This window comes from Ranitomeya variabilis, chromosome 4 (genome assembly GCF_051348905.1).
Source record: "Ranitomeya variabilis isolate aRanVar5 chromosome 4, aRanVar5.hap1, whole genome shotgun sequence".
In the NCBI taxonomy this organism is placed as follows: domain Eukaryota; kingdom Metazoa; phylum Chordata; class Amphibia; order Anura; family Dendrobatidae; genus Ranitomeya; species Ranitomeya variabilis.
Window position 1 is genome coordinate 12019340 of NC_135235.1, and position 24743 is coordinate 12044082.

The 24743-nt window shown below is 43.7% G+C and overlaps 1 protein-coding gene across 2 annotated transcripts in view; it reads left to right on the forward strand.

Moving 5' to 3' along the window:
* CCDC186 (coiled-coil domain containing 186) overlaps positions 1-24743 on the forward strand; it is a 50835-nt gene that overhangs the window by 10022 nt on the left and 16070 nt on the right. The window contains exons 2-11 of one of the 2 annotated variants that reach the window (XR_013214395.1): positions 2268-2870; positions 10551-10677; positions 18108-18236; positions 18629-18841; positions 19110-19229; positions 19540-19644; positions 20792-20890; positions 21651-21737; positions 22644-22786; positions 22876-23131. Coding sequence is in view for 1 of the 2 variants with exons in the window: in XM_077257948.1 (XP_077114063.1) it covers positions 2287-2870; positions 10551-10677; positions 18108-18236; positions 18629-18841; positions 19110-19229; positions 19540-19644; positions 20792-20890; positions 21642-21737; positions 22644-22786; positions 22876-23131 (1872 nt within the window). In the remaining variant the exon portion in view is untranslated. Of the gene's footprint in view, positions 1-2267; positions 2871-10550; positions 10678-18107; positions 18237-18628; positions 18842-19109; positions 19230-19539; positions 19645-20791; positions 20891-21641; positions 21738-22643; positions 22787-22875; positions 23132-24743 lie in introns of both variants that reach the window. The other variant, XM_077257948.1, reaches the window with a different exon arrangement.

A 24743-nucleotide genomic window follows, 5' to 3' on the forward strand; every position in this document is an offset into this window, starting at 1 on the left:
GACCCCAAACACCTCCAGGCTGTGTAAGGGCTATTTGACCAAGAAGGAGAGTGATGGGGAGCTACGCCAGATGACCTGATGGTTTGGGGAGAGCTGGACCGCAGAGTGAAGGCAAAAGGGCCAACAAGTGCTAAGCATCTCTGGGAACTCCTTCAAGATTGTTGGAAGACCATTCCCGGTGACTTTCTCTTGAAGCTCATCAAGAGAATGCCAAGAGTGTGCAAAGCAGTCATCAAAGCAAAAGGTGGCTACTGTGAAGAACCTAGAATATAAGACATAATTTCTTGTTGTGTCACACTTTTTTGTTAAGTATATAATTCCACATGTGTTAATTCATAGTTTTGATGCCTTAAGTGTAAATGTACAATTTTCATAGTCATGAAAATACAGAACAATCTTTAAATGAGGAGGTGTGTCCAAACTTTTGGTCTGTACTGTATATCAGCCCTGAAAGGTGATGGCCGTATCTCTTATCGACCAAACCTGGTGACAGGTTCCCTTTAACTTCAGAGTTTAATGTAACATTTTCTGCATAAAGCTGCTGTAAAATTCTTAAATCATGAATTGAATACAAAGAAGTGACGCATTCTAATTAACGCTCCTGTGTGCATATTAATGAGCAAATCCAGTGCAGTAATTCCTGAGTGAGGTATTGTTGGCATCTAGGATTTATAACTACGGTAGCTTTACTGGATGACAATGAACTGACAGGTTGTATCGCCGGCTTCTGGCACATTGGACTGACAGGTTGTATCTCCAGCTCCGGGCACATTGGACTGATACTTTGTATCGCCGGCTCCGGGCACAATGGACTGATACTTTGTATCACCGGCTCCAGGCACAATGGACTGATACTTTGTATCGCCGGCTCTGGGCACATTGGACTGACAGGTTGTATTGCTGGATCCGGGCACATTGGACTGACAGGTTGTATCGCCGGCTCCGGGCACATTGGACTGATACTTTGTATCGCCGGCTCCGGGCACATTGGACTGATACTTTGTATCGCCGGCTCCGGGCACATTGGACTGATACTTTGTATCGCCGGCTCCGGGCACATTGGACTGATACTTTGTATCGCCGGCTCAGGGCACAATGGACTGATACTTTGTATCGCCGGCTCCGGGCACAATGGACTGACAGGTTGTATTGCCGGATCCGGGCACATTGGACTGATACTTTGTATCGCCAGCTCCGGGCACAATGGACTGATACTTTGTATCGCCGGCTCCGGGCACAATGGACTGACAGGTTGTATTGCCGGATCCGGGCACATTGGACTGACAGGTTGTATTGCCGGCTTTGGGCACATTGGGCTGATACTTTGTATCGCCGGCTCCGGGCACAATGGACCGAAGAGTTGTATCGCCGGCTCTGGGCGCATTGGGCTGATACTTTGTATCACCGGCTTCGGGCACATTGTATTAATGTGTTGTATCACTGGGTCCTACAGAAGGAGCAGCAGATGTTGGCTGGAGTAGTGCTCCGTCTGTGGCCCTTGTTGCAGATCTGAGGTTTCAGCCTCCCTTCAGTCCCGAGATGATGCATTTACTTTATGACCCCCATGAATATTATACGTTTTGGACTTTGGCAAATGCTGAGCAGCGCAGAGATGAAGCGGAGCATGCACTTTGTACCTGACTGTAATAAGCCTTTCCGGGACCATTGTATTCTGAGATATCAGAGCTTTGATTGAATTTATTGGGGGAGGGGAGGTAAATCACAAGTCAGCCGCCACATTGGACACTATATAAGCTGCCCTGGAGCTTTCCGTGTGTACCTGATTGCTGGCGAGGGTCCCGGTAGTATCGCCCAAGCTCCCTCACCACGGTGGTCTGTATTGGGGGATGCGGGCGGTGCGGGAATTTTCTGACAGTTTTGTTCTTCCTCATCGTATTATCATTGTGGTTAATAATTGTGTATTAAATGACCGGACTAGAACCGTCACCATGCTCGCTGAATGCATCACTCCCATCATCATTGATTTTCAGATCCCTCTAGCTAAGCTTGCAGTTTCACACACAAGATATCACTCCCATCATCCTTGTGATCTAAGCCCCCCATCTCGCACACTGGGAGTGGTATGACATGTATTGACTGATCGCTGTGTTTTTGGGGGCACCCATGGGAGAAAAGGGAATTAATTCAAGGGATATTGAGCTGCGGCCCCCTGGTCTGGTCGGGGCCCAGTGTTGTGTAGGTATTTTTTGTATTTTGTGCTTTTCTTTCTGCACTTTATTCATTGCTGCTTTTTCTTACCTTTACAGCTGTACATATGACAGAGTGATGGAGGACCCCGATGGTCATTCTCTGGACAGGCCGCCCCCCACTGCAGATGAACAGCCGCCTCCCCAGGACTATGAAGGAAATAATGGTGAATCAGAAGTGCAGTCAGCAGTGGAGAGGACACTGGGAAATGAGGAGATGACACCGCCAGACATGGCGACCCCTCCGTCACCACAGGACACTTCTGACTGTGACCCCCAGCAGTTAATTCAGTCTGACCCTGACACCCCCGATTCTACAACTCCCCCAGAGCACGTAGCTTCTGTAACTCAAACCTCAGAAACAGATGAACCCCGAACTGTCTCCCCAGAAATCCCCCTCGAGACCCCGCATGTGAAGGACGATCTGGACGAAAACATGGAGACCGAGATCTCAGTAGACACAATCAGCACCAAAGATCTTCTGTCCAAAATTCACCTCCCAGCATCCCATGAAACGTTACTGGACGAGATCGAGACGGAACTGAGCAGCTCTGAGGGGGACTACAAGTTACACAATGGAAGAAACAAAGCCGGCTTAACCCTCAGTATGCTGGAACAGTGTGTCCATGAGAAGTATGTACAGCAGGAAAACGCCATGAAAAGGTAAAGATCGTCCACTTGTAGCTGCAGAGTGTGTGATCAATGGCTGCACATGGAGAACCAGGGGAGGACATGCTAATGTAATCCTGTCTTGTATGTCCCCGTAAATGCCGGCTAAGGCTGCGTTCCCACCATGAGCTTTTGGTGAGTTTTTGATCCTGTGTGTTTTACAGTTCTAGCAAAGCGGATGGGATTTACACAAGTCTCCTGCCCACTGTGCTTCTTTATTACTCTGCTAAACTCGCCTGTGATGCGTTTTTCACATCAGCCGCATGTCAATATTTTGCGGGTACGCTGAGCTTCCTGTGCGGAATTTCCCCATAGACCTGCATTAGGCGCGGAAATTCTGTAGGTAAAAAAACGCACATGTGGTCTTAGTGCATTTCTGTGGCAGAAACGCATCAAAGATGTAATTCCCACCTAAGTCAATAAAGTTTTGTCACAGCAAAAAGAAAACAGGAAGTATCAAAAACAAAGCAGCTTTATTTACAGCATGACCCCAAGCGGAGACAAAAAACACAGATTCAAACGATAAAAACGCATGTTAAAAATTACAACTAACACAATCTAAATAATAGATGCAGAAATTCTGCAACATAAAGCGCACGAAAAACTCACCATGGGAACATAGCATAAGAGTTAATATAATTTATTTTGAACTGATGCTGCTTTCTACCCCAGAGCTGCACTCACTATTCTGCTGTTGCACTTACTGTGTACATACATTACATTACTGATCCTGAGTTGCCTCCTGTATTATACTCCAGAGCTGCACTCACTATTCTGCTGGTGCAGTCACTGTGTACATACATTACTGATCCTGAGTTACATCCTGTATTATACTCCAGAGCTGCACTCACTATTCTGCTGGTGCAGTCACTGTGTACATACATTACATTACTGATCCTGAGTTACATCCTGTATTATACTCCAGAGCTGCACTCACTATTCTGCTGGTGCAGTCACTGTGTACATACATTACTGATCCTGAGCTACCTCCTGTATTATACTCCAGAGCTGCACTCACTATTCTGCTGGTGCAGTCACTATGTACATACATTACATTACTGATCCAGAGTTACATCCTGTATTACACTCCAGAGCTGCACTCACTATTCTGCTGGTGCAGTCACTGTGTACATACATTACATTACTGATCCTGAGTTACATCCTGTATTATACCCCAGAGCTGCACTCACTATTCTGCTGGTGCAGTCACTCTGTACATACATTACATTACTGATCCTGAGTTACCCCCTGTATTACACTCCAGAGCTGCACTCACTATTCTGCTGGTGCAGTCACTGTGTACATACATTACAATACTGATCCTGAGTTACATCCTGTATTATACTCCAGAGCTGCACTCACTATTCTGCTGGTGCAGTCACTGTGTACATACATTACATTACTGATCCTGAGTTACCTCCTGTATTACACTCCAGAGCTGCACTCACTATTCTGCTGGTGCAGTCACTGTGTACATACATTACATTACTGATCCTGAGTTACCTCCTGTATTACACTCCAGAGCTGCACTCACTATTCTGCTGGTGCAGTCACTCTGTACATACATTACATTACTGATCCTGAGTTACCTCCTGTATTACACTCCAGAGCTGCACTCACTATTCTGCTGGTGCAGTCACTGTGCACATACATTACATTACTGATCCTGAGTTACATCCTGTATTATACCCCAGAGCTGCACTCACTATTCTGCTGGTGCAGTCACTGTGCACATACATTACATTACTGATCCTGAGTTACATCCTGTATTATACTCCAGAGCTGCACTCACTATTCTGCTGGTGCAGTCACTGTGTACATACATTACATTACTGATCCTGAGTTACATCCTGTATTATACCCCAGAGCTGCACTCACTATTCTGCTGGTGCAGTCACTGTGCACATACATTACATTACTGATCCTGAGTTACATCCTGTATTATACTCCAGAGCTGCACTCACTATTCTGCTGGTGCAGTCACTGTGTACATACATTACATTACTGATCCTGAGTTACATCCTGTATTATACTCCAGAGCTGCACTCACTATTCTGCTGGTGCAGTCACTGTGTACATACATTACATTACTGATCCTGAGTTACATCCTGTATTATACCCCAGAGCTGCACTCACTATTCTGCTGGTGCAGTCACTGTGCACATACATTACATTACTGATCCTGAGTTACATCCTGTATTATACTCCAGAGCTGCACTCACTATTCTGCTGGTGCAGTCACTGTGTACATACATTACATTACTGATCCTGAGTTACATCCTGTATTATACTCCAGAGCTGCACTCACTATTCTGCTGGTGCAGTCACTGTGTACATATATTACATTACTGATCCTGAGTTACACCCTGTATTATGCCCCAGAGCTGCACTCACTATTCTGCTGGTGCAGTCACTGTGTACATATATTACATTACTGATCCTGAGTTACATCCTGTATTATACTCCAGAGCTGCACTCACTATTCTGCTGGTGCAGTCACTGTGTACATACATTACATTACTGATCCTGAGTTACCTCCTGTATTATACCCCAGAGCTGCACTCACTATTCTGCTGGTGCAGTCACTGTGTACATACATTACATTACTGATCCTGAGTTACACCCTGTATTATGCCCCAGAGCTGCACTCACTATTCTGCTGGTGCAGTCACTGTGTACATACATTACATTACTGATTCTGAGTTACCTCCTGTATTATACTCCAGAGCTGCACTCACTATTCTGCTGGTGCAGTCACTGTGTACATACATTACATTACTGATCCTGAGTTACATCCTGTATTATACTCCAGAGCTGCACTCACTATTCTGCTGGTGCAGTCACTGTGTACATACATTACATTACTGATCCTGAGTTACACCCTTATCCTCCTCTGTGATGGACCGGTTTGCTGATGTATGCCCCGGTTGTGGCGGTGTGCCTCCGGTTGCGTACAGCTGAGATCTGCTGCAATGTATCGGTGCGGGCAATCCCCTGAGTTATGTACAGCAGCAGCACAAATCGCTCTCCTGCTTAATACCGACACATTGTAACAGCTGTTCTGGGCAGGAGCGAACACTGCAGATATTTGTGTGAGTTTTCGGATTTTCTCCAAGCAGACTCGCTCCATTTCTCTATTTGCGCCTCTTTCCTCCTGTCACATAGACATGTCTGCCCTGCTACATTGTAACAGCCCCACCGCCCATTATCAGTGGGGTTTTTTTCAGACTCTACCTGTAAACTGTAATTCTTTGACAGCAAAAGATGACAAATGTAAATGCAAAGTGTATTTGAAATATGCAAAATGTTTTATTAAAGTCGTCTCAGATCAATAATGGGCTGAAAGGTCCTGGTAATAACGAGCAACTCTGCAGTTTATTTACCTCTTGTAAAATCCTTTCTGTTCAGAAGAATGAAGGATTTTTATTCTCATTGTTTGCTACTTGTTGTCCAGGTTGCCGTCCACCTCTGCGTCTTGTCAGCAGGCCGGTCTCCTGGGCAGAGAGTTCAGCTTGTAAGCTCCGCTCCGGAGGCTGGCCGATGGCTGGTGCAGCTCCTCTCCTCCGCTGCGGCATAGGCCAGGCTTCCTCCTATAACCGCAGCAGAGAGCGCAGGGTTTGGGCCGGCAGCGCCACTGTATCTCGGGTCCGAGCGATCAGTCAGGAGCCTCCTACCCCTTAGTAACTCGTCTTTTCTGACCCCTTAGTATGTGCTGCTCACGTGTAGGACGAGTACAGGTCAGACCTGTTCAGTATGAATGGCCGCCGTGTCATACTATATTACCGCTGCTGTGGCTACACATTGTCGTATGCAGCGGGATCGCCAGCAATCATCTGATCACATCACTGTAGGGTGTGTGCGGCGAGACAGTGGCCCCAAGTGCAGCCTTAATCTGCATTTCTGGGCTTTGTTTAGTATTTGATCGGATTATGAAGCTTTATGCAGCAGAAAATCCCCGACTGCTGCACTGTGCGGCCGGGAGACAGAGTGAAGGCAGCGACAAACGTCCTCGCACCAAGGATCAGGATATTACTGCACAGGAAGCTTTTGTTGAGACCTAAAGGGAGAGACCAATAGGGATGGACGGAGCCTACATCATGTTTGTATGATTTAGAACTACTTTCTATACTTCATTTTCCACATCGTATTTTTCATATAAAAATAACTGAAATCTTATCATTTTCACTGTTAATGCTAGAGCCATACTGCCTATCCTGGATTGAAGACCTTTCAGCGGTCTCATTATCACCACAGACAGGGTTATAGTGAGTGCGATTACCTCTAGATGCTGTGAATAGCAGAGTTTCTTCATTCACAGTCGGTGATGTCACAGCTCACCTCCTCCCCTCCTGTACAATGGTGTTTTGGCCTGAGGCGAGCGTGCTGGAAAGTAACCCGGCAGCTGGCTGCGTTATTGTAACTGCAGGGCTGTGGAGTCGGTAAGCCGAACCTCCGACTCCTCATTTTCCAGGACCCTGACTCCACCAAAATGGGCTCCGACTCCACAGCCCGGAGTGGAGCGTGCAGCTCCATGTATTGCTGTGCGGCTGCACGCTTTGCTCCAGAGTGCCGGCGCTAGAGCTGTGTTTTCACCTGCGAGACTCGGCCGTATCTCGCGTATGTGTGATCCCGGCCTAACTGTGTACATTTCGCTGTGGTAACGCCCCGGCAGCACAAATCAAAGACCTTTTCACTTAAAATACGTCAATACAGTTTAGTAGCATCGGAGCAGCCATCATCGTTACCGCTAATCGCTGCTGCTAACCCTCTTTATATGCTGCTGTCAATCACCAATCGAAGAACTGAAGCATCGCGATCCAGCCTGAGTGTTCATTCGAGATCCCATCGGCCTCCTCAGACGTGACTGCGGGGAGCGCATGGGTCAGAATGACAACCCGTCATGGGAACTCTCCTGTGCTGTCCGGCCTGTCCATCACCTTCACTGTATACAGCAATACTGGTGTATATAGGACTAGTGGTGAAACTATCGCAGGTTAAAGTTCCCTACGGGGACTAAATAGAAAAGTGAAAAAGAAAACAAAACATAATAATCCAAAACCACCACACACCCCTTATTTTTCTGATGTAAAAAAGAAGAGATATAAAATAACATAACTATTTGATGTTTAAGCATTTATAAAAGTCCGATTTATCAAAATATAAAATGAATTCACCCAATCAGTAGATGCTGTAAAGAGGAAAAATACATTGAAATGCCAAAATCGTGGATTATGTCGCCAAAAATGTTAAATACAGTAAGAAGCCATAAAAATGTCACATTTAACTTAAAAATAGTAGAAATTAAAACAATATAACTCACAACACAACAAGCAAGCCACCACTCAACTCCAATAATGTAAAAATAAAAACGAATATAACTACTATAATACTGCTCCTATGTACAAGAATATAACTACTATAATACTGCTCCTATGTACAAGAATATAACTACTAGAATACTGCCCCTATGTACAAGAATATAACTACTATAATACTGCCCCCTATGTACAAGAATATAACTACTAGAATACTGCCCCTATGTACAAGAATATAACTACTATAATACTGCCCCCTATGTACAAGAATATAACTACTATAATACTGCTCCTATGTACAAGAATATAACTACTATAATACTGCCCCCTATGTACAAGAATATAACTACTATAATACTGCTCCTATGTACAAGAATATAACTACTATAATACTGCCCCTATGTACAAGAATATAACTTCTATAATACTGCCCCCTATGTACAAGAATATAACTACTATAATACTGCCCCTATGTACAAGAATATAACTACTATAATACTGCCCCTATGTACAAGAATATAACTTCTATAATACTGCCCCCTATGTACAAGAATATAACTACTATAATACTGCTCCTATGTACAAGAATATAACTACTATAATACTGCTCCTATGTACAAGAATATAACTACTATAATACTGCTCCTATGTACAAGAATATAACTACTATAATACTGCTCCTATATACAAGAATATAACTACTATAATACTGCCCCTTTGTACAAGAATATAACTACTATAATACTGCCCCCTATGTACAAGAATATAACTACTATAATACTGCCCCTTTGTACAAGAATATAACTACTATAATACTGCTCCTATATACAAGAATATAACTACTATAATACTGCTCCTATATACAAGAATATAACTACTATAATACTGCCCCTTTGTACAAGAATATAACTACTATAATACTGCCCCCTATGTACAAGAATATAACTACTATAATACTGTCCCTTTGTACAAGAATATAACTACTATAATACTGCTCCTATGTACAAGAATATAACTACTATAATACTGCTCCTATGTACAAGAATATAACTACTATAATACTGCTCCTATGTACAAGAATATAACTACTATAATACTGCTCCATGTACAAGAATATAACTACTATAATACTGCTCCTATGTACAAGAATATAACTACTATAATACTGCCCCTATGTACAAGAATATAACTACTATAATACTGCCCCCTATGTACAAGAATATAACTACTATAATACTGCTCCTATATACAAGAATATAACTACTATAATACTGCCCCCTATGTACAAGAATATAACTACTATAATACTGCTCCTATATACAAGAATATAACTACTATAATACTGCTCCTATGTACAAGAATATAACTACTATAATACTGCCCCTTTGTACAAGAATATAACTACTATAATACTGCCCCCTATGTACAAGAATATAACTACTATAATACTGCCCCTATGTACAAGAATATAACTACTATAATACTGCTCCTATGTACAAGAATATAACTACTATAATACTGCCTCTATGTACAAGAATATAACTACAATAATACTGCTCCTATATACAAGAATATAACTACTATAACACTGCCCCTATGTACAAGAATATAACTATTATAATACTGCTATGTACAAGAATATCTTTAACCAGGAGGACACTGAGTCAATAAAGTATACCAACCATATTAAATAATTTTAACAATTATTTTATTAAGTAACATCAAATATATTAACTACTATAATACTGCTCCTATGTACAAGAATATAACTACTATAATACTGCTCCTATGTACAAGAATATAATTACTATAATACTGCCCCTATGTACAAGAATATAACTACTATAATACTGCTCCTATGTACAAGAATATAACTACTATAATACTGCCCCCTATGTACAAGAATATAACTACTATAATACTGCTCCTATGTACAAGAATATAACTACTATAATACTGCTCCTATGTACAAGAATATAACTACTATAATACTGCCCCATGTACAAGAATATAACTACTATGATACTGAAAGGAAAAAGCAACGAAGATCAGCTCACCTCTTAGTCCCAGCGCACGGATCATGCAGTGCTGCAAGTAGTGTGAAGGTGAAGCAGAAGTCCAGCGTGGGTGATGTCCATAAAAAATACCTTATATTCCATTTTCATTAAAAGCACATAAGTCCAGAATCCATCTTTATATCCGGAGACACAATCGGGTGATTCCTACCAGTGGCAGTCACAGGCTTACAGTGCATTTACAATCATACGCGGTCAGCGGTCGTGCCGCCTTAGTCATTGTGATGTTTTTGCTCCAGTTCTGGTCAGTGTAATGTACGGTTTTAATTTCCTTTGTTTTCCAGGTTAAAAGGTGAGAATAAGAAGCATCAGCAGCTGATCTTGGATATTTGTTCTGAGAAAGATCATCTAAGAGAAGAACTGAAGAAAAGAGGGGAGACCGAGGTCCTGCACCTCCAATCCATCAAAAAGGTAGAACTGTCCTGTTATAAACATCAGCATGAAGTAAAAATAAGAATTCCTCCAATGATCTGCAATGGAAACCCGCACTAAGTCTGGTTTCATATTTGCGGTTGTGTCTGCATGCGTCTTAATTTCTTATCTTTATCATTGTAGACGCAGGTGCATGCGTTCGCCCACGTTTGCTTATTCATGTGTTTTTTTGGTGATGTGCGGCTAAAGCACCATGTTAAAAAAATTTTGGCATCAAATTTCCGTCGCCATACGCATGCGGACGCTTGCAGAAGGAGTGCATCAAAACAACGCATTAAATTCTATGGGAACGCATAGGAACTCAAGGACATGCATTGATCTGCGTTCGCACAAGGCTCTATATACATAAATCCCATGCTTGTCAATGAAATTCTTGAAAAATGTTTTCATAACAAACGCATGCACATAAACAACTGGAATGCGTGCAAACGTTGCGTTTTTTTATCCGTCATGCATAAGTTGATGGTGATGAACGCAGCATTATCATGTGTTTGCATTCATTTTGCCATGCGTTTGCGGTTGTGTGCGAAACGCTGTGGACTGAACGGCAAAAGTGAACTTAGCCTAAGCTAGGATAGAAGCTAGTAGTATAATAGTTATTCTTGTCAGTATTATTATTGTACTTTTTTTGTACATAGGAGCAGTATTATAGTAGTTATATTCTTGTACATAGGGGCAGTATTATAGTAGTTATATTCTTGTACATAGGGGGCAGTATTATAGTAGTTATATTCTTGTACATAGGAGCAGTATTATAGTAGTTATATTCTTGTACATAGGGAGCAGTATTATAGTAGTTATATTCTTGTACATAGGGAGCAGTATTATAGTAGTTATATTCTTGTATATAGGAGCAGTATTATAGTAGTTATATTCTTGTACATAGGAGCAGTATTATAGTAGTTATATTCTTGTACATAGGAGCAGTATTATTGTAGTTATATTCTTGTACATAGGAGCAGTATTATAGTAGTTATATTCCTGTATATAGGGGCAGTATTATAGTAGTTATATTCTTGTACATAGGAGCAGTATTATAGTAGTTATATTCTTGTACATAGGGGCAGTATTATAGTAGTTATATTCCTGTACATAGGAGCAGTATTATAGTAGTTATATTCTTGTACAGAGGAGCAGTATTATAGTAGTTATATTCTTGTATATAGGAGCAGTATTATAGTAGTTATATTCTTGTACATAGGAGCAGTATTATAGTAGTTATATTCCTGTACATAGGGGCAGTATTATAGTAGTTATATTCCTGTATATAGGGGCAGTATTATAGTAGTTATATTCTTGTACATAGGAGCAGTATTATAGTAGTTATATTCTTGTACATAGGAGCAGTATTATAGTAGTTATATTCTTGTATATAGGAGCAGTATTATAGTAGTTATATTCTTGTACATAGGAGCAGTATTATAGTAGTTATATTCTTGTACATAGGAGCAGTATTATTGTAGTTATATTCTTGTACATAGGAGCAGTATTATAGTAGTTATATTCCTGTATATAGGGGCAGTATTATAGTAGTTATATTCTTGTACATAGGAGCAGTATTATAGTAGTTATATTCTTGTACATAGGGGCAGTATTATAGTAGTTATATTCCTGTACATAGGAGCAGTATTATAGTAGTTATATTCTTGTACAGAGGAGCAGTATTATAGTAGTTATATTCTTGTATATAGGAGCAGTATTATAGTAGTTATATTCTTGTACATAGGAGCATTATTATAGTAGTTATATTCTTGTATATAGGAGCAGTATTATAGTAGTTATATTCTTGTACATAGGAGCAGTATTATAGTAGTTATATTCTTGTACATAGGGGCAGTATTATAGTAGTTATATTCCTGTACATAGGAGCAGTATTATAGTAGTTATATTCTTGTACATAGGGGCAGTATTATAGTAGTTATATTCGTGTACATAGGGGGCAGTATTATAGTAGTTATATTCTTGTACAGAGGAGCATTATTATAGTAGTTATATTCTTGTACATAGGAGCAGTATTATAGTAGTTATATTCTTGTACATAGGGGCAGTATTATAGTAGTTATATTCCTGTACATAGGAGCAGTATTATAGTAGTTATATTCTTGTACAGAGGAGCAGTATTATAGTAGTTATATTCTTGTATATAGGAGCAGTATTATAGTAGTTATATTCTTGTACATAGGAGCAGTATTATAGTAGTTATATTCTTGTACAGAGGAGCAGTATTATAGTAGTTATATTCTTGTACATAGGGGCAGTATTATAGTAGTTATATTCTTGTACATAGGAGCAGTATTATAGTAGTTATATTCTTGTACATAGGAGCAGTATTATAGTAGTTATATTCTTGTACATAGGGGCAGTATCATAGTAGTTATATTCTTGTACATAGGAGCAGTATTATAGTAGTTATATTCTTGTACATAGGAGCAGTATTATAGTAGTTATATTCTTGTACAGAGGAGCAGTATTATAGTAGTTATATTCTTGTATATAGGAGCAGTATTATAGTAGTTATATTCTTGTACATAGGAGCAGTATTATAGTAGTTATATTCTTGTACATAGGAGCAGTATTATAGTAATTATATTCTTGTACATAGGAGCAGTATTATAGTAGTTATATTCTTGTACATAGGAGCAGTATTATAGTAGTTATATTCTTGTACATAGGGGCAGTATTATAGTAGTTATAGTCTTGTACATAGGAGCAGTATTATAGTAGTTATATTCTTGTACAGAGGAGCAGTATTATAGTAGTTATATTCTTGTATATAGGAGCAGTATTATAGTAGTTATATTCTTGTACATAGGAGCAGTATTATAGTAGTTATATTCTTGTATATAGGAGCAGTATTATAGTAGTTATATTCTTGTACATAGGAGCAGTATTATAGTAGTTATATTCTTGTACATAGGGGCAGTATTATAGTAGTTATATTCCTGTACATAGGATCAGTATTATAGTAGTTATATTCTTGTACATAGGAGCAGTATTATAGTAGTTATATTCTTGTACATAGGAGCAGTATTATAGTAGTTATATTCTTGTACATAGGAGCAGTATTATAGTAGTTATATTCTTGTATATAGGAGCAGTATTATAGTAGTTATATTCTTGTACATAGGAGCAGTATTATAGTAGTTATATTCTTGTACATAGGAGCAGTATTATAGTAGTTATATTCGTGTACATAGGGGGCAGTATTATAGTAGTTATATTCTTGTATATAGGAGCAGTATTATAGTAGTTATATTCGTGTACATAGGGGGCAGTATTATAGTAGTTATATTCTTGTACAGAGGAGCATTATTATAGTAGTTATATTCTTGTACATAGGAGCAGTATTATAGTAGTTATATTCTTGTACATAGGGGCAGTATTATAGTAGTTATATTCCTGTACATAGGAGCAGTATTATAGTAGTTATATTCTTGTACAGAGGAGCAGTATTATAGTAGTTATATTCTTGTATATAGGAGCAGTATTATAGTAGTTATATTCTTGTACATAGGAGCAGTATTATAGTAGTTATATTCTTGTACATAAGGGCAGTATTATAGTAGTTATATTCTTGTACATAGGGGCAGTATTATAGTAGTTATATTCTTGTATATAGGAGCAGTATTATAGTAGTTATATTCGTGTACATAGGGGGCAGTATTATAGTAGTTATATTCTTGTACATAGGAGCAGTATTATAGTAGTTATATTCTTGTACATAAGGGCAGTATTATAGTAGTTATATTCCTGTACATAGGAGCAGTATTATAGTAGTTATATTCTTGTACAGAGGAGCAGTATTATAGTAGTTATATTCTTGTACATAGGGGCAGTATAATAGTAGTTATATTCTTGTACATAGGGGCAGTGTTATAGTAGTTATATCCTTGTACATAGGGGCAGTGTTATAGTAGTTATATCCTTGTATATAGGAGCAGTATTGTAGTAGTTATATCCTTGTATATAGGAGCAGTATTGTAGTAGTTATATACTTGTACATAGGAGCAGTATTATAGTAGTTATATTCTTGTACATAGAGGCAGTATTATAGTAGTTATATTCTTGTACATAGGAGCAGTATTATAGTAGTTATATTCTTGTACATAGGGGCAGTATTATAGTAGTTATATTCTTGTACATAGGAGCAGTATTATAGTAGTTATATTCTTGTACATAGGGGCAGTATTATAGTAGTTATATTCTTGTATATAGGGGGCAGTATTATAGTAGTTATATTCTTGTACATAGGAGCAGTATTATAGTAGTTATATTCTTGTATATAGGAGCAGTATTATAGTAGTTATATCCTTGTACATAGGGGCAGTATTATAGTAGTTATATCCTTGTGCATAGGATCAGTATTATAGTAGTTATATCCTTGTACATAGGAGCAGTATTATAGTAGTTATATCCTTGTATATAGGAGCAGTATTGTAGTAGTTATATCCTTGTATATAGGGGCGGTATTATGGTGGTTGCACGTTTGTATTGTTAGCTGTTGTGTATTGTCGCTCCTCTGATATTTGGTGACTCCTCTCTTCCGGGGTCAGGCTCTTTGCTAGTTGCGGGCTGTGTTCGCCTGTTGGTTGGTGACGTCTCGCTCCGTGTGATTCACGGTGTAGTCGGATGTGTAGGAGATGCTTTTACGTTGTGTCATCGGCCTCACGTGTAGTAATGAGATTCGTCGCCCCCAGTTCACTCCTCTCACCTGCAGAGTCAGAGTTTTGCCTTATTAGAAAACTTGTTTGGCGACCTACTTCATGTCTTATAGTCTTGGAGCAGCGGTGTTGTTACAGTGTATCAGTGTCAGGGAGCTGATGACAGAAGACACTTTTTGCCTATAATTACCTATTGTGTACAATGTTGTATGAAAAGTCCAGAAGCTTTTTTTAGCCCAGACCTGAATGCTCATGAGGCGGCTCCTTACCAGGGGTGCAGGCCTCCCCTCCCTAATATCGATGAGGTGGGGCTTTACAATGAATTAACCCCGTAGTCACCAGCCGACTGCACTTCACAGTCCGCATAGTAAGACCTGTATATGGCTGCCGTCACGCCGCCAGACTCTGACTCCGCCGTCCGTGGTTTTTGCAGCATAAATTTATGACAGGTTCTTTTTAATGCTCAATTTGTTTATCTAGCAGTTACTTCCATTTTTTTTCTATCATTTTTGGATAAAAAAAAATCAGAAATAAGACGATTCCGTACAGAAAGGGAACAGAAATGTCATCAAATGTGTCCCTTTTTGCCTCTTTTTCGGCCACTTTTCATTTCTTAACAGGAAGAAAACAAATGTTTTCATCCAGCCAAGAAAGTGAAGAAGAAAGTGATCAATGTACAGTACAGACCAAAAGATTGTTCTGTATTTTCATGACTATGAACATTGTACATTCACACTGAAGGCATCAAAACTATGAAGTAACACATGTGGAATTATATACTTAACAAAAAAGTGTGAAACAACTGAAATTATGTCTTATATTCTAGGTTCTTCACAGTAGCCACCTTTTGCTTTGAAGACTGCTTTGCACACTCTTGGCATTCTCTTGATGACCTGGCCTCCACAGTCACCAGACCTGAACCCAATCGAGATGGTTTGGGGTGAGCTGGACCTCAGAGTGAAGGCAAAAGGGCCAACGAGTGCTAAGCATCTCTGGGAACTCCTTCAGGATTGTTGGAAAACTATTCCCGGTGACTACCTCTTGAAGCTCATCAAGAGAATGCCAAGAGTGTGCAAAGCAGTCATCAAAGCAAAAGGTGGCTACTGTGAAGAACCTAGAATATAAGACATATTTTCAGTTGTTTCACACTCTTTTGCTAAGTATATAATTCCACATGTGTTAATTCATAGTTTTGATGCCTTCAGTGTGAATGTACAATTTTCATAGTCATGAAAATACAGAAAAATCTTTAAATGAGAAGGTGTGTCCAGACTCAGGATCAGTAATGTATGTACACAGTGACTGCACCAGCAGAATAGTGAGTGCAGCTCTGGAGTATAATACAGGAGGTAACTCGGGATCAGTAATGTATGTACGCAGTGACTGCACCAGCAGAATAGTGAGTGCAGCTCTGGAGTATAATACAGGAGGTAACTCAGGATCAGTAATGTATGTACACAGTGACTGCAGCAGCAGAATAGTGAGTGCAGCTCTGGGGTATAATACAGGATGTAACTCAGGATCAGTAATGTAATGTATGTACACAGTGACTGCACCAGCAGAATAGTGAGTGCAGCTCTGGGGTATAATACAGGATGTAACTCAGGATCAGTAATGTAATGTATGTACACAGTGACTGCACCAGCAGAATAGTGAGTGCAGCTCTGGAGTATAATACAGGGTGTAACTCAGGATCAGTAATGTAATGTATGTACACAGTGACTGCACCAGCAGAATAGTGAGTGCAGCTCTGGTGTATAATACAGGATGTAACTCAGGATCAGTAATGTATGTACACAGTGACTGCACCAGCAGAATAGTGAGTGCAGCTCTGGAGTATAATACAGGAGGTAACTCAGGATCAGTAATGTATGTACACAGTGACTGCACCAGCAGAATAGTGAGTGCAGCTCTGGAGTATAATACAGGAGGTAACTCAGGATCAGTAATGTATGTACACAGTGACTGCACCAGCAGAATAGTGAGTGCAGCTCTGGAGTATAATACAGGATGTAACTCAGGATCAGTAATGTATGTACACAGTGACTGCACCAGCAGAATAGTGAGTGCAGCTCTGGGGTATAATACAGGATGTAACTCAGGATCAGTAATGTAATGTATGTGCACAGTGACTGCACCAGCAGAATAGTGAGTGCAGCTCTGGAGTATAATACAGGATGTAACTCAGGATCAGTAATGTATGTACACAGTGACTGCACCAGCAGAATAGTGAGTGCAGCTCTGGGGTATAATACAGGAGGTAACTCAGGATCAGTAATGTAATGTATGTACACAGTGACTGCACCAGCAGAATAGTGAGTGCAGCTCTGGGGTATAATACAGGATGTAACTCAGGATCAGTAATGTAATGTATGTACACAGTGACTGCACCAGCAGAATAGTGAGTGCAGCTCTGGAGTATAATACAGGATGTAACTCAGGATCAGTAATGTAATGTATGTACACAGTGACTGCACCAGCAGAATAGTGAGTGCAGCTCTGGGGTATAATACAGGATGTAACTCAGGATCAGTAATGTAATGTATGTACACAGTGACTGCACCAGCAGAATAGTGAGTGCAGCTCTGGGGTATAATACAGGATGTAACTCAGGATCAGTAATGTAATGTATGTACACAGTGACTGCACCAGCAGAATAGTGAGTGCAGCTCTGGGGTTTAGTGCCATCTGGGTTGGTAGATTTTTAGCGAATATTGTGGATGTTGGACATTTCTTCTTTTTTTGCAGCTTGAGGGGAGGATTGAAGAACTCGGCCGAGAGGTGAAATTCACAAAAGACCGGCTGCTTTCACAAGATGCGTCTTCTAAAAACACCATCCAGCAGCTGCATAAGGAGATGGCGCTTAGGACGGAGCAGGTATCGGCCGCAGGATTAACTCCCTGTGCTTACGTGTACATGTTGTATCGGCAGTGATGTTTGCACCGTGTGGCGGTATTAGACATTGCGACGGTGTGTGATTTGCAGGTGAAGGCCCGTCCGATTTTACACCCCATAACGATATTAATCCGTATTTACAGATCGATGGAGTTCTGTGTTATAAAGGCTGCAGCATGGATACTTAAAAGTGTAACCCCCCTGCTGGTTATGCTCTTTCCTTCCAGTGTGTAACCAGCATTTTTTTAATGGGCCGGTATGAACCTCCGGCATTCCTCAGTCCTGTCCTATGTCACTGCTCCCACTTGTGGTGAAACGTGTAATCTGCAGGCGTTTGTTCTCTCAGTTAGTTCTCTCCTTTCTCTAAACTCCAGGCCAATAAAAAATGTGAGGAGGCGCGACAGGAGAAGGAGGCGATGGTCATGAAGTATGTGAGAGGCGAGAAAGAGTCTCTGGATCTCCGGAAAGAGAAGGAGGCTCTGGAGCGGAAACTGCGAGAGGCCAACAAGGAGATGGAGAAGAACAGCGCCAGGATCAAGATCCTAACTCAGGAAAAAGGGCGACTGCACCAGCTGCATGAGGCCAAGGTACCAGGCGGTGACACGAGCGATGCCCCGGCAGTGACGGCCATCAGCCGCTCGGCATGTCCACCCCTCACTCTATTTACTCCAGGGGGCAAAAAAGCGAAGGATTCAGATCATTATCGGTGGTAGTTGGGGACTCATTACCCCTATGGGTGGGGTGTATAGTGCCCTTCCCTCCCGTAACATCGCCCCTTTCTGGTCCTATTACGTGGTGGGAATTCTCTGACTCTCCGGCCTCCTGACAGATTTCTTCTATTTCCCTCTAATCCAGGAGAACGAGACGAGTCGGCAGAGCCGCGACATCGAGAAGCTGAAGGAAGAGGTGAACTCCTACGCCATCAAAGTGAAGTGGGCCCAGAACAAGCTAAAATCGGAGCTGGACTCGCACAAGGTGAGTCCCGGGCATGGAGCAGGAATGTGGCAGGTGCAGGACACACCAGGGGCTTCCTAGGCGCGGTTCACACCAGTTTCCTCCTCCCGCCTGCAGTTATGGGTGAGGGTAAGACTGATTACTAAAAGGGGTGGTCTTCACAGCTTTCCATCAAAGCACTTTTCTGGAAGACCCCTATAAAGAGTTATTAATGTCTTTGGCCTCTCTTGATCGTCTCCTTCACACACTTCAGGTCGCTGGAGAAAATAGTGACTTGTTTCCAATCCGTCAATATGAAAGGTCTGATCTTTGTCTCATTTTTAATCATCAGGAAACCAAAGACAAACTGCGAGATACGGCGGCCAAACTGAACCAAGCCAAGGAGGAGTCCGAGCAGATCCGCAGGAACTGCCAGGAAATGATAAAAACCTATCAGGTATGGACTTAGTGGTGTGTGTGGGGCGGCTTGCGTAGTGTGGGGCGTTGTGCGGGGCGGCCTGTATACAGTACGTAGTGTGTGACATCCAGCATAGGGCTGGGCGGCCTGCGTAGTGTGGGGCGGCCTGCGTAGTGTGGGGCGGCCTGCGTAGTGTGGGGCGGCCTGCGTAGTGTGGGGCGGCCTGCGTAGTGTGGGGCGGCCTGCGTAGTGTGGGGCGGCCTGCGTAGTGTGGGGCGTTGTATGGGGCAGCCTGCGTAGTGTGGGGTGTTGTATGGGGCAGCCTGCATAGTGTGGGGTGTTGTATGGGGCAGCCTGCATAGTGTGGGGTGTTGTATGGGACAGCCTGCATAGTGTGGGGCGTTGTATGGGGCGGCCTGCATAGTGTGGAGCGTTGTGTGGGGCGGCCTGCATAGTGTGGGGCGTTGTGTGGGGCGGCCTGCATAGTGTGGGGCGTTGTGTGGGAGCGGCCTGCATAGTGTGGGGCGTAGTGTGGGGCGGCCTGCATAGTGTGGGGCGTAGTGTGGGGCGGCCTGCGTAGTGTGGGGCGGCCTGCGTAGTGTGGGGCGGCCTGCGTAGTGTGGGGCGGCCTGCGTAGTGTGGGGCGGCCTGAGTAGTGTGGGGCGGCCTGCGTAGTGTGGGGCGGCCTGCGTAGTGTGGGGCGGCCTGCGTAGTGTGGGGCGGCCTGCGTAGTGTGGGGCGGCCTGCGTAGTGTGGGGCGTTGTATGGGGCAGCCTGTATACAGCACATAGTGCAGGGCGGCCTGTATACACTACGTAGTGCGTGGCGGCCTGTTTAGTGTGTGACATCCAGCATAGGGCTGGGCGGCCTGCGTTGCGGGGGGGCATCCTGCATAGTGCGGGGCGGCCTGTATTCAGCACGTAGTATGGGGGCATCCAGTGCAGTGAGGGACCGCCTGTATATATCACGTAGTATGGAGCCGCCTGTATACATCAGGTATTGTAAGCCATCTGGACTCTGGGGGGGATATTGTGAGTCCTATGGGGGGGGGGGTTGTGAGCCCTCTGGAGTCTAGGGCTGCCAGTAGCCCCTCTTCAGCTCTTCCTATGATGTCCTGCTTTCTGATATTCGGTGATTTTCCGTCTCGTGACGTCCCTTGCAATCGGTCTCCTTTGTTTCTTACTAGGAGTCTGAAGAAATCAAGTCCAATGAGCTGGACGCGAAGCTGCGAGTCACCAAGGTGGAGCTGGAGAAGCAGAGGCAGGAGAAATCCGACAACCTGGAGGTAACTGGATTCAGGAACTTGGATTCACTATTTGACTATTTTTTCAGTTTTTCTTGCTGTCAGTGAATGTGAACATCAGTTACATTCAGGCCGATGTCCTGTCCGTGTCCGGCTGACACAGCTGCTGGGCTTGTTACGAGCAGCCGGTGACACACTGTAACGAACCGCTGTGTATCTGTGCCAGCCGGACATGATCGGGGCGAGTGATCAGCCTTACTAACTAATGTTATCGTGTATTGATTTGGGCTCGTTTCCCTATGTGTTCCGTACAGTGATTGTACATATTATTGTAGCAACAAGAATCAAAATTGCTCGTTACTGGAAAAACTCCAAATGCCCCTCACTGTCCGAGGTCGTGTCACTGATCAACGAGAATTGCCTATCAGAAAAGATAATTGCTACATCTAATAATAATATAGCTCAGTTTCATAAAAAATGGAACAATTGGTTATCTTTCCATTTACATAACGTTATTAAATAACTTCGCAGATTCGCACATAGAGAATGTGATTGGATAGTTGTTGTAATGTCACCATTTCCCCTGTCCTCTTCCCGTCCCTAACCCCCATAACATTGTGTTAATCATTAAGAATTTACTGTCAATAAGATGTAATGCTCAACACAATTTGTAAATAAATAAAAATGTACGTTTAAAAAAAAAAAAGGATAAGAAACTACAACTCCCAGCATGCACTGACCTCCTCATCTGATTACATTGTGTCTGACTTTATTTTTCGTCTTTATGTTACATGATCCTAAGGTTCATCAAGCCAAAATGAAGGAGTTGGACGACCTGAAACGAACGTTCACGGAGGGCATGGACGAGCTGCGCACACTGCGGACCAAGGTACGAGCGCGAGAGCCGCCAGAGTATTGGATGCTTATAGATCCTGCACTCATTGCAAATGTCTGATCGGTGGGTTCCGGCCCCTGGCCACGTACCCGTGTGGCCGCACCCTACTGGATATTTTGGGGATGGTCTGACTGGTACTTTGGTGGGATACCCCCTTTATCCCATTGGCTTCTCCTGTCGCACGTGTACAGTGGGTGGGCGCACTGCGTGGTTGGGGGGGCTTAGTGTCACTATCTCCGATCACAATACTTAACCACTAAGATGCCGCTGACAAGTGACAGCTGCATTTAAACGGTTAGAAAAAATTGTGAATTGTGACTTCACTTGCTAAAATTTATTAAAAAAAAAATTATAAATATTTATTTAGCTGTTTAGTTCCCCCTTATGCTGAATGAAAAAAAGCTAAAATCTAAAAAATTAATCTTATCTATCTGTTGTTATCTCTTCTGAAATTGTGCTAATTAGAGGGGCTGTCTGGGTGTGAGACGAACGTCTGCAGTCGCTGTGACTGTCGGCTGCCCGATCGCCCACTGTCGCTATTCCCGTGCGAATAGGTGGCCATGTGACCTGATGTCTGCGATTTGCATATTTTCGGCTAGACTTGTCTGTTTCTTCTTAGCTGACTTCTATGGAGAGAAGCCAACCGCGTCTAGAGTGCATGTGACCGAGTATGCGAATCGCAGGCGTACAGTCACATGACCGCCCGCGCCGGCAATATTGGGCAATCGTCACAGCGTGCGCCGCACACTCACACCATCGCGTTAGACAAACCCTGATCTTCATATGGCGATGGGTAAAGTGACGCATCCCTACAATGGCCGCGTCTCCGAGGGGTGCATGCGGGGTAGTGACGGACGCCGGGGTCTCCGGGGCTCGCGCCTCATCTCCTCTGTCACACAGGTGAAATGTCTGGAAGCCGAGCGGCTGAGGACGGAGGAAGAATTGTCCAAATACAAAGAGCTGATTAACCGGCAGAAGACGGAGATCCAGACCCTCCTGGAGAAGGTGAAGGTGGTGGAGGAGCAGGAGCAGCGGCACCACAGGTACCAGCACACCTTTCTGCTTCGTGTCTGCAGCCACAGCTACCACATAACGGTGCGCTTCATACACTGATTTTTGCTGTTATTTTCAGAGACCTGCAGGAGATTCAGAGCCTTCGGGATGAAGCCGGCGGCCTGAACGCGCTCATCGCTGACCTGCAGCGGGATATAGAGGGCAGCAGGACGCGGGAGGCCGAGCTGCTGGGATTCACCGAGAAGCTGACCAGTAAGAACGCCCAGATCCAGTCCGAGAGCAACGCCTTACAGGCCCAGCTGGACAAGCTGCTGTGCAGTGAGAGCGAGCAGCGCACCCACCTGGAGGAGCTCCGGCACCGCAGCACTGAGCTGGTAGGGGGCGCTCCGCTGTGTCATGCACCCGATTCCTTCCCTCCTATAACCCACACTGGGGGATTAACCCATAACCAGTGACCGTTTCCATGATCCCTGCTTGCTGTCAGTGCCATCACATTCACAAACTTTTTGAAGACTTCACGTTTTTTATTGGTTTGCTTTCTATCCAGCCCTTCCATCGTAATTTACAGACATGTCTCCAGTCCTGAAAGTTTGTTACAATGTATCAGTCTGAAGTGTGAGGCTGAGTGCCCAAGATCCGGAATATCAGCGAAATAGCTCGCCTGCGCTGCGTTCTACATTACACGCACAGTGGATGGATCTCTATAAGTCCTGTGCCCGCTGTGCTTCTATCTGACGCTGCGTACACTTCCCGCGGTGTGGGACTTCAAGCAGCAGCATGTCCATTATCTGCAGCGCAGTTGCTGGTCTCACCCATAGCCGTTCATTAGACGCAGTAAATCCGCATGCTTCACTGTACACGTCCGGATTTACCTTTCGTGATTACAATGTAGAGAAAAAACAGCGCATCAAAAACGCTGCTGTATCTGATCGTGGGGACATGCCTATGTCGTTTAGCTCCTGAACATTGTCCATTCTGAATACACTGTGACAAACCTTCATCTGTGAAGCAGGTCAGACTGTGCTTTATACTGGAGCGTGTAAACTTATATTCAGTGATGGTGGATATATTGCAGAGCTCATCATTGCAGGACAGTAAAGCATCTTCACCAGCTAGTTTTCAGCTGTTGTTTCTGTACTTGTGCCGTGGCGCTCCCCCTGCTGTTTCTGTAGGTGTGCTGTGGCTGTACGTGTGCCGTGGAGCTCCCCCATGCTGTTGCTGTACGTGTGCCGTGGCGCTCCCCCTGCTGTGGCTGTACGTGTGCTTTGGCTGTACGTGTGCCGTGGCGCTTCCCCTGCTGTGGCTGTACGTGTGCTGTTGCTGTACATGTGCCATGGCGCACCCCCTCCTGTTGCTGTACGTGTGCCGTGGCGCTCCCCCTGCTGTGGCTGTACGTATGCTGTGGCACACCCCCTGCTGTTGCTGTACGAGTGCCGCGGCGCTCCCCCCGCTGTTGCTGTACGAGTGCCGTGGCGCTCCCCCCGCTGTTGCTGTACGAGTGCCGTGGCGCTCCCCCCGCTGTTGCTGTACGAGTGCCGTGGCGCTCCCCCCGCTGTTGCTGTACGAGTGCCGTGGCGCTCCCCCCGCTGTTGCTGTACGAGTGCCGTGGCGCTCCCCCCGCTGTTGCTGTACGAGTGCCGTGGCGCTCCCCCCGCTGTTGCTGTACGAGTGCCGTGGCGCTCCCCCCGCTGTTGCTGTACGAGTGCCGTGGCGCTCCCCCCCGCTGTTGCTGTACGAGTGCCGTGGCGCTCCCCCCGCTGTTGCTGTACGAGTGCCGTGGCGCTCCCCCCGCTGTTGCTGTACGAGTGCCGTGGCGCTCCCCCCGCTGTTGCTGTACGAGTGCCGTGGCGCTCCCCCCGCTGTTGCTGTACGAGTGCCGTGGCGCTCCCCCCGCTGTTGCTGTACGAGTGCCGTAGCGCTCCCCCCGCTGTTGCTGTATGCGTGCTGTGGCGCACCCCCTCCTGTTTCTGTACTCATGCCTTGGTG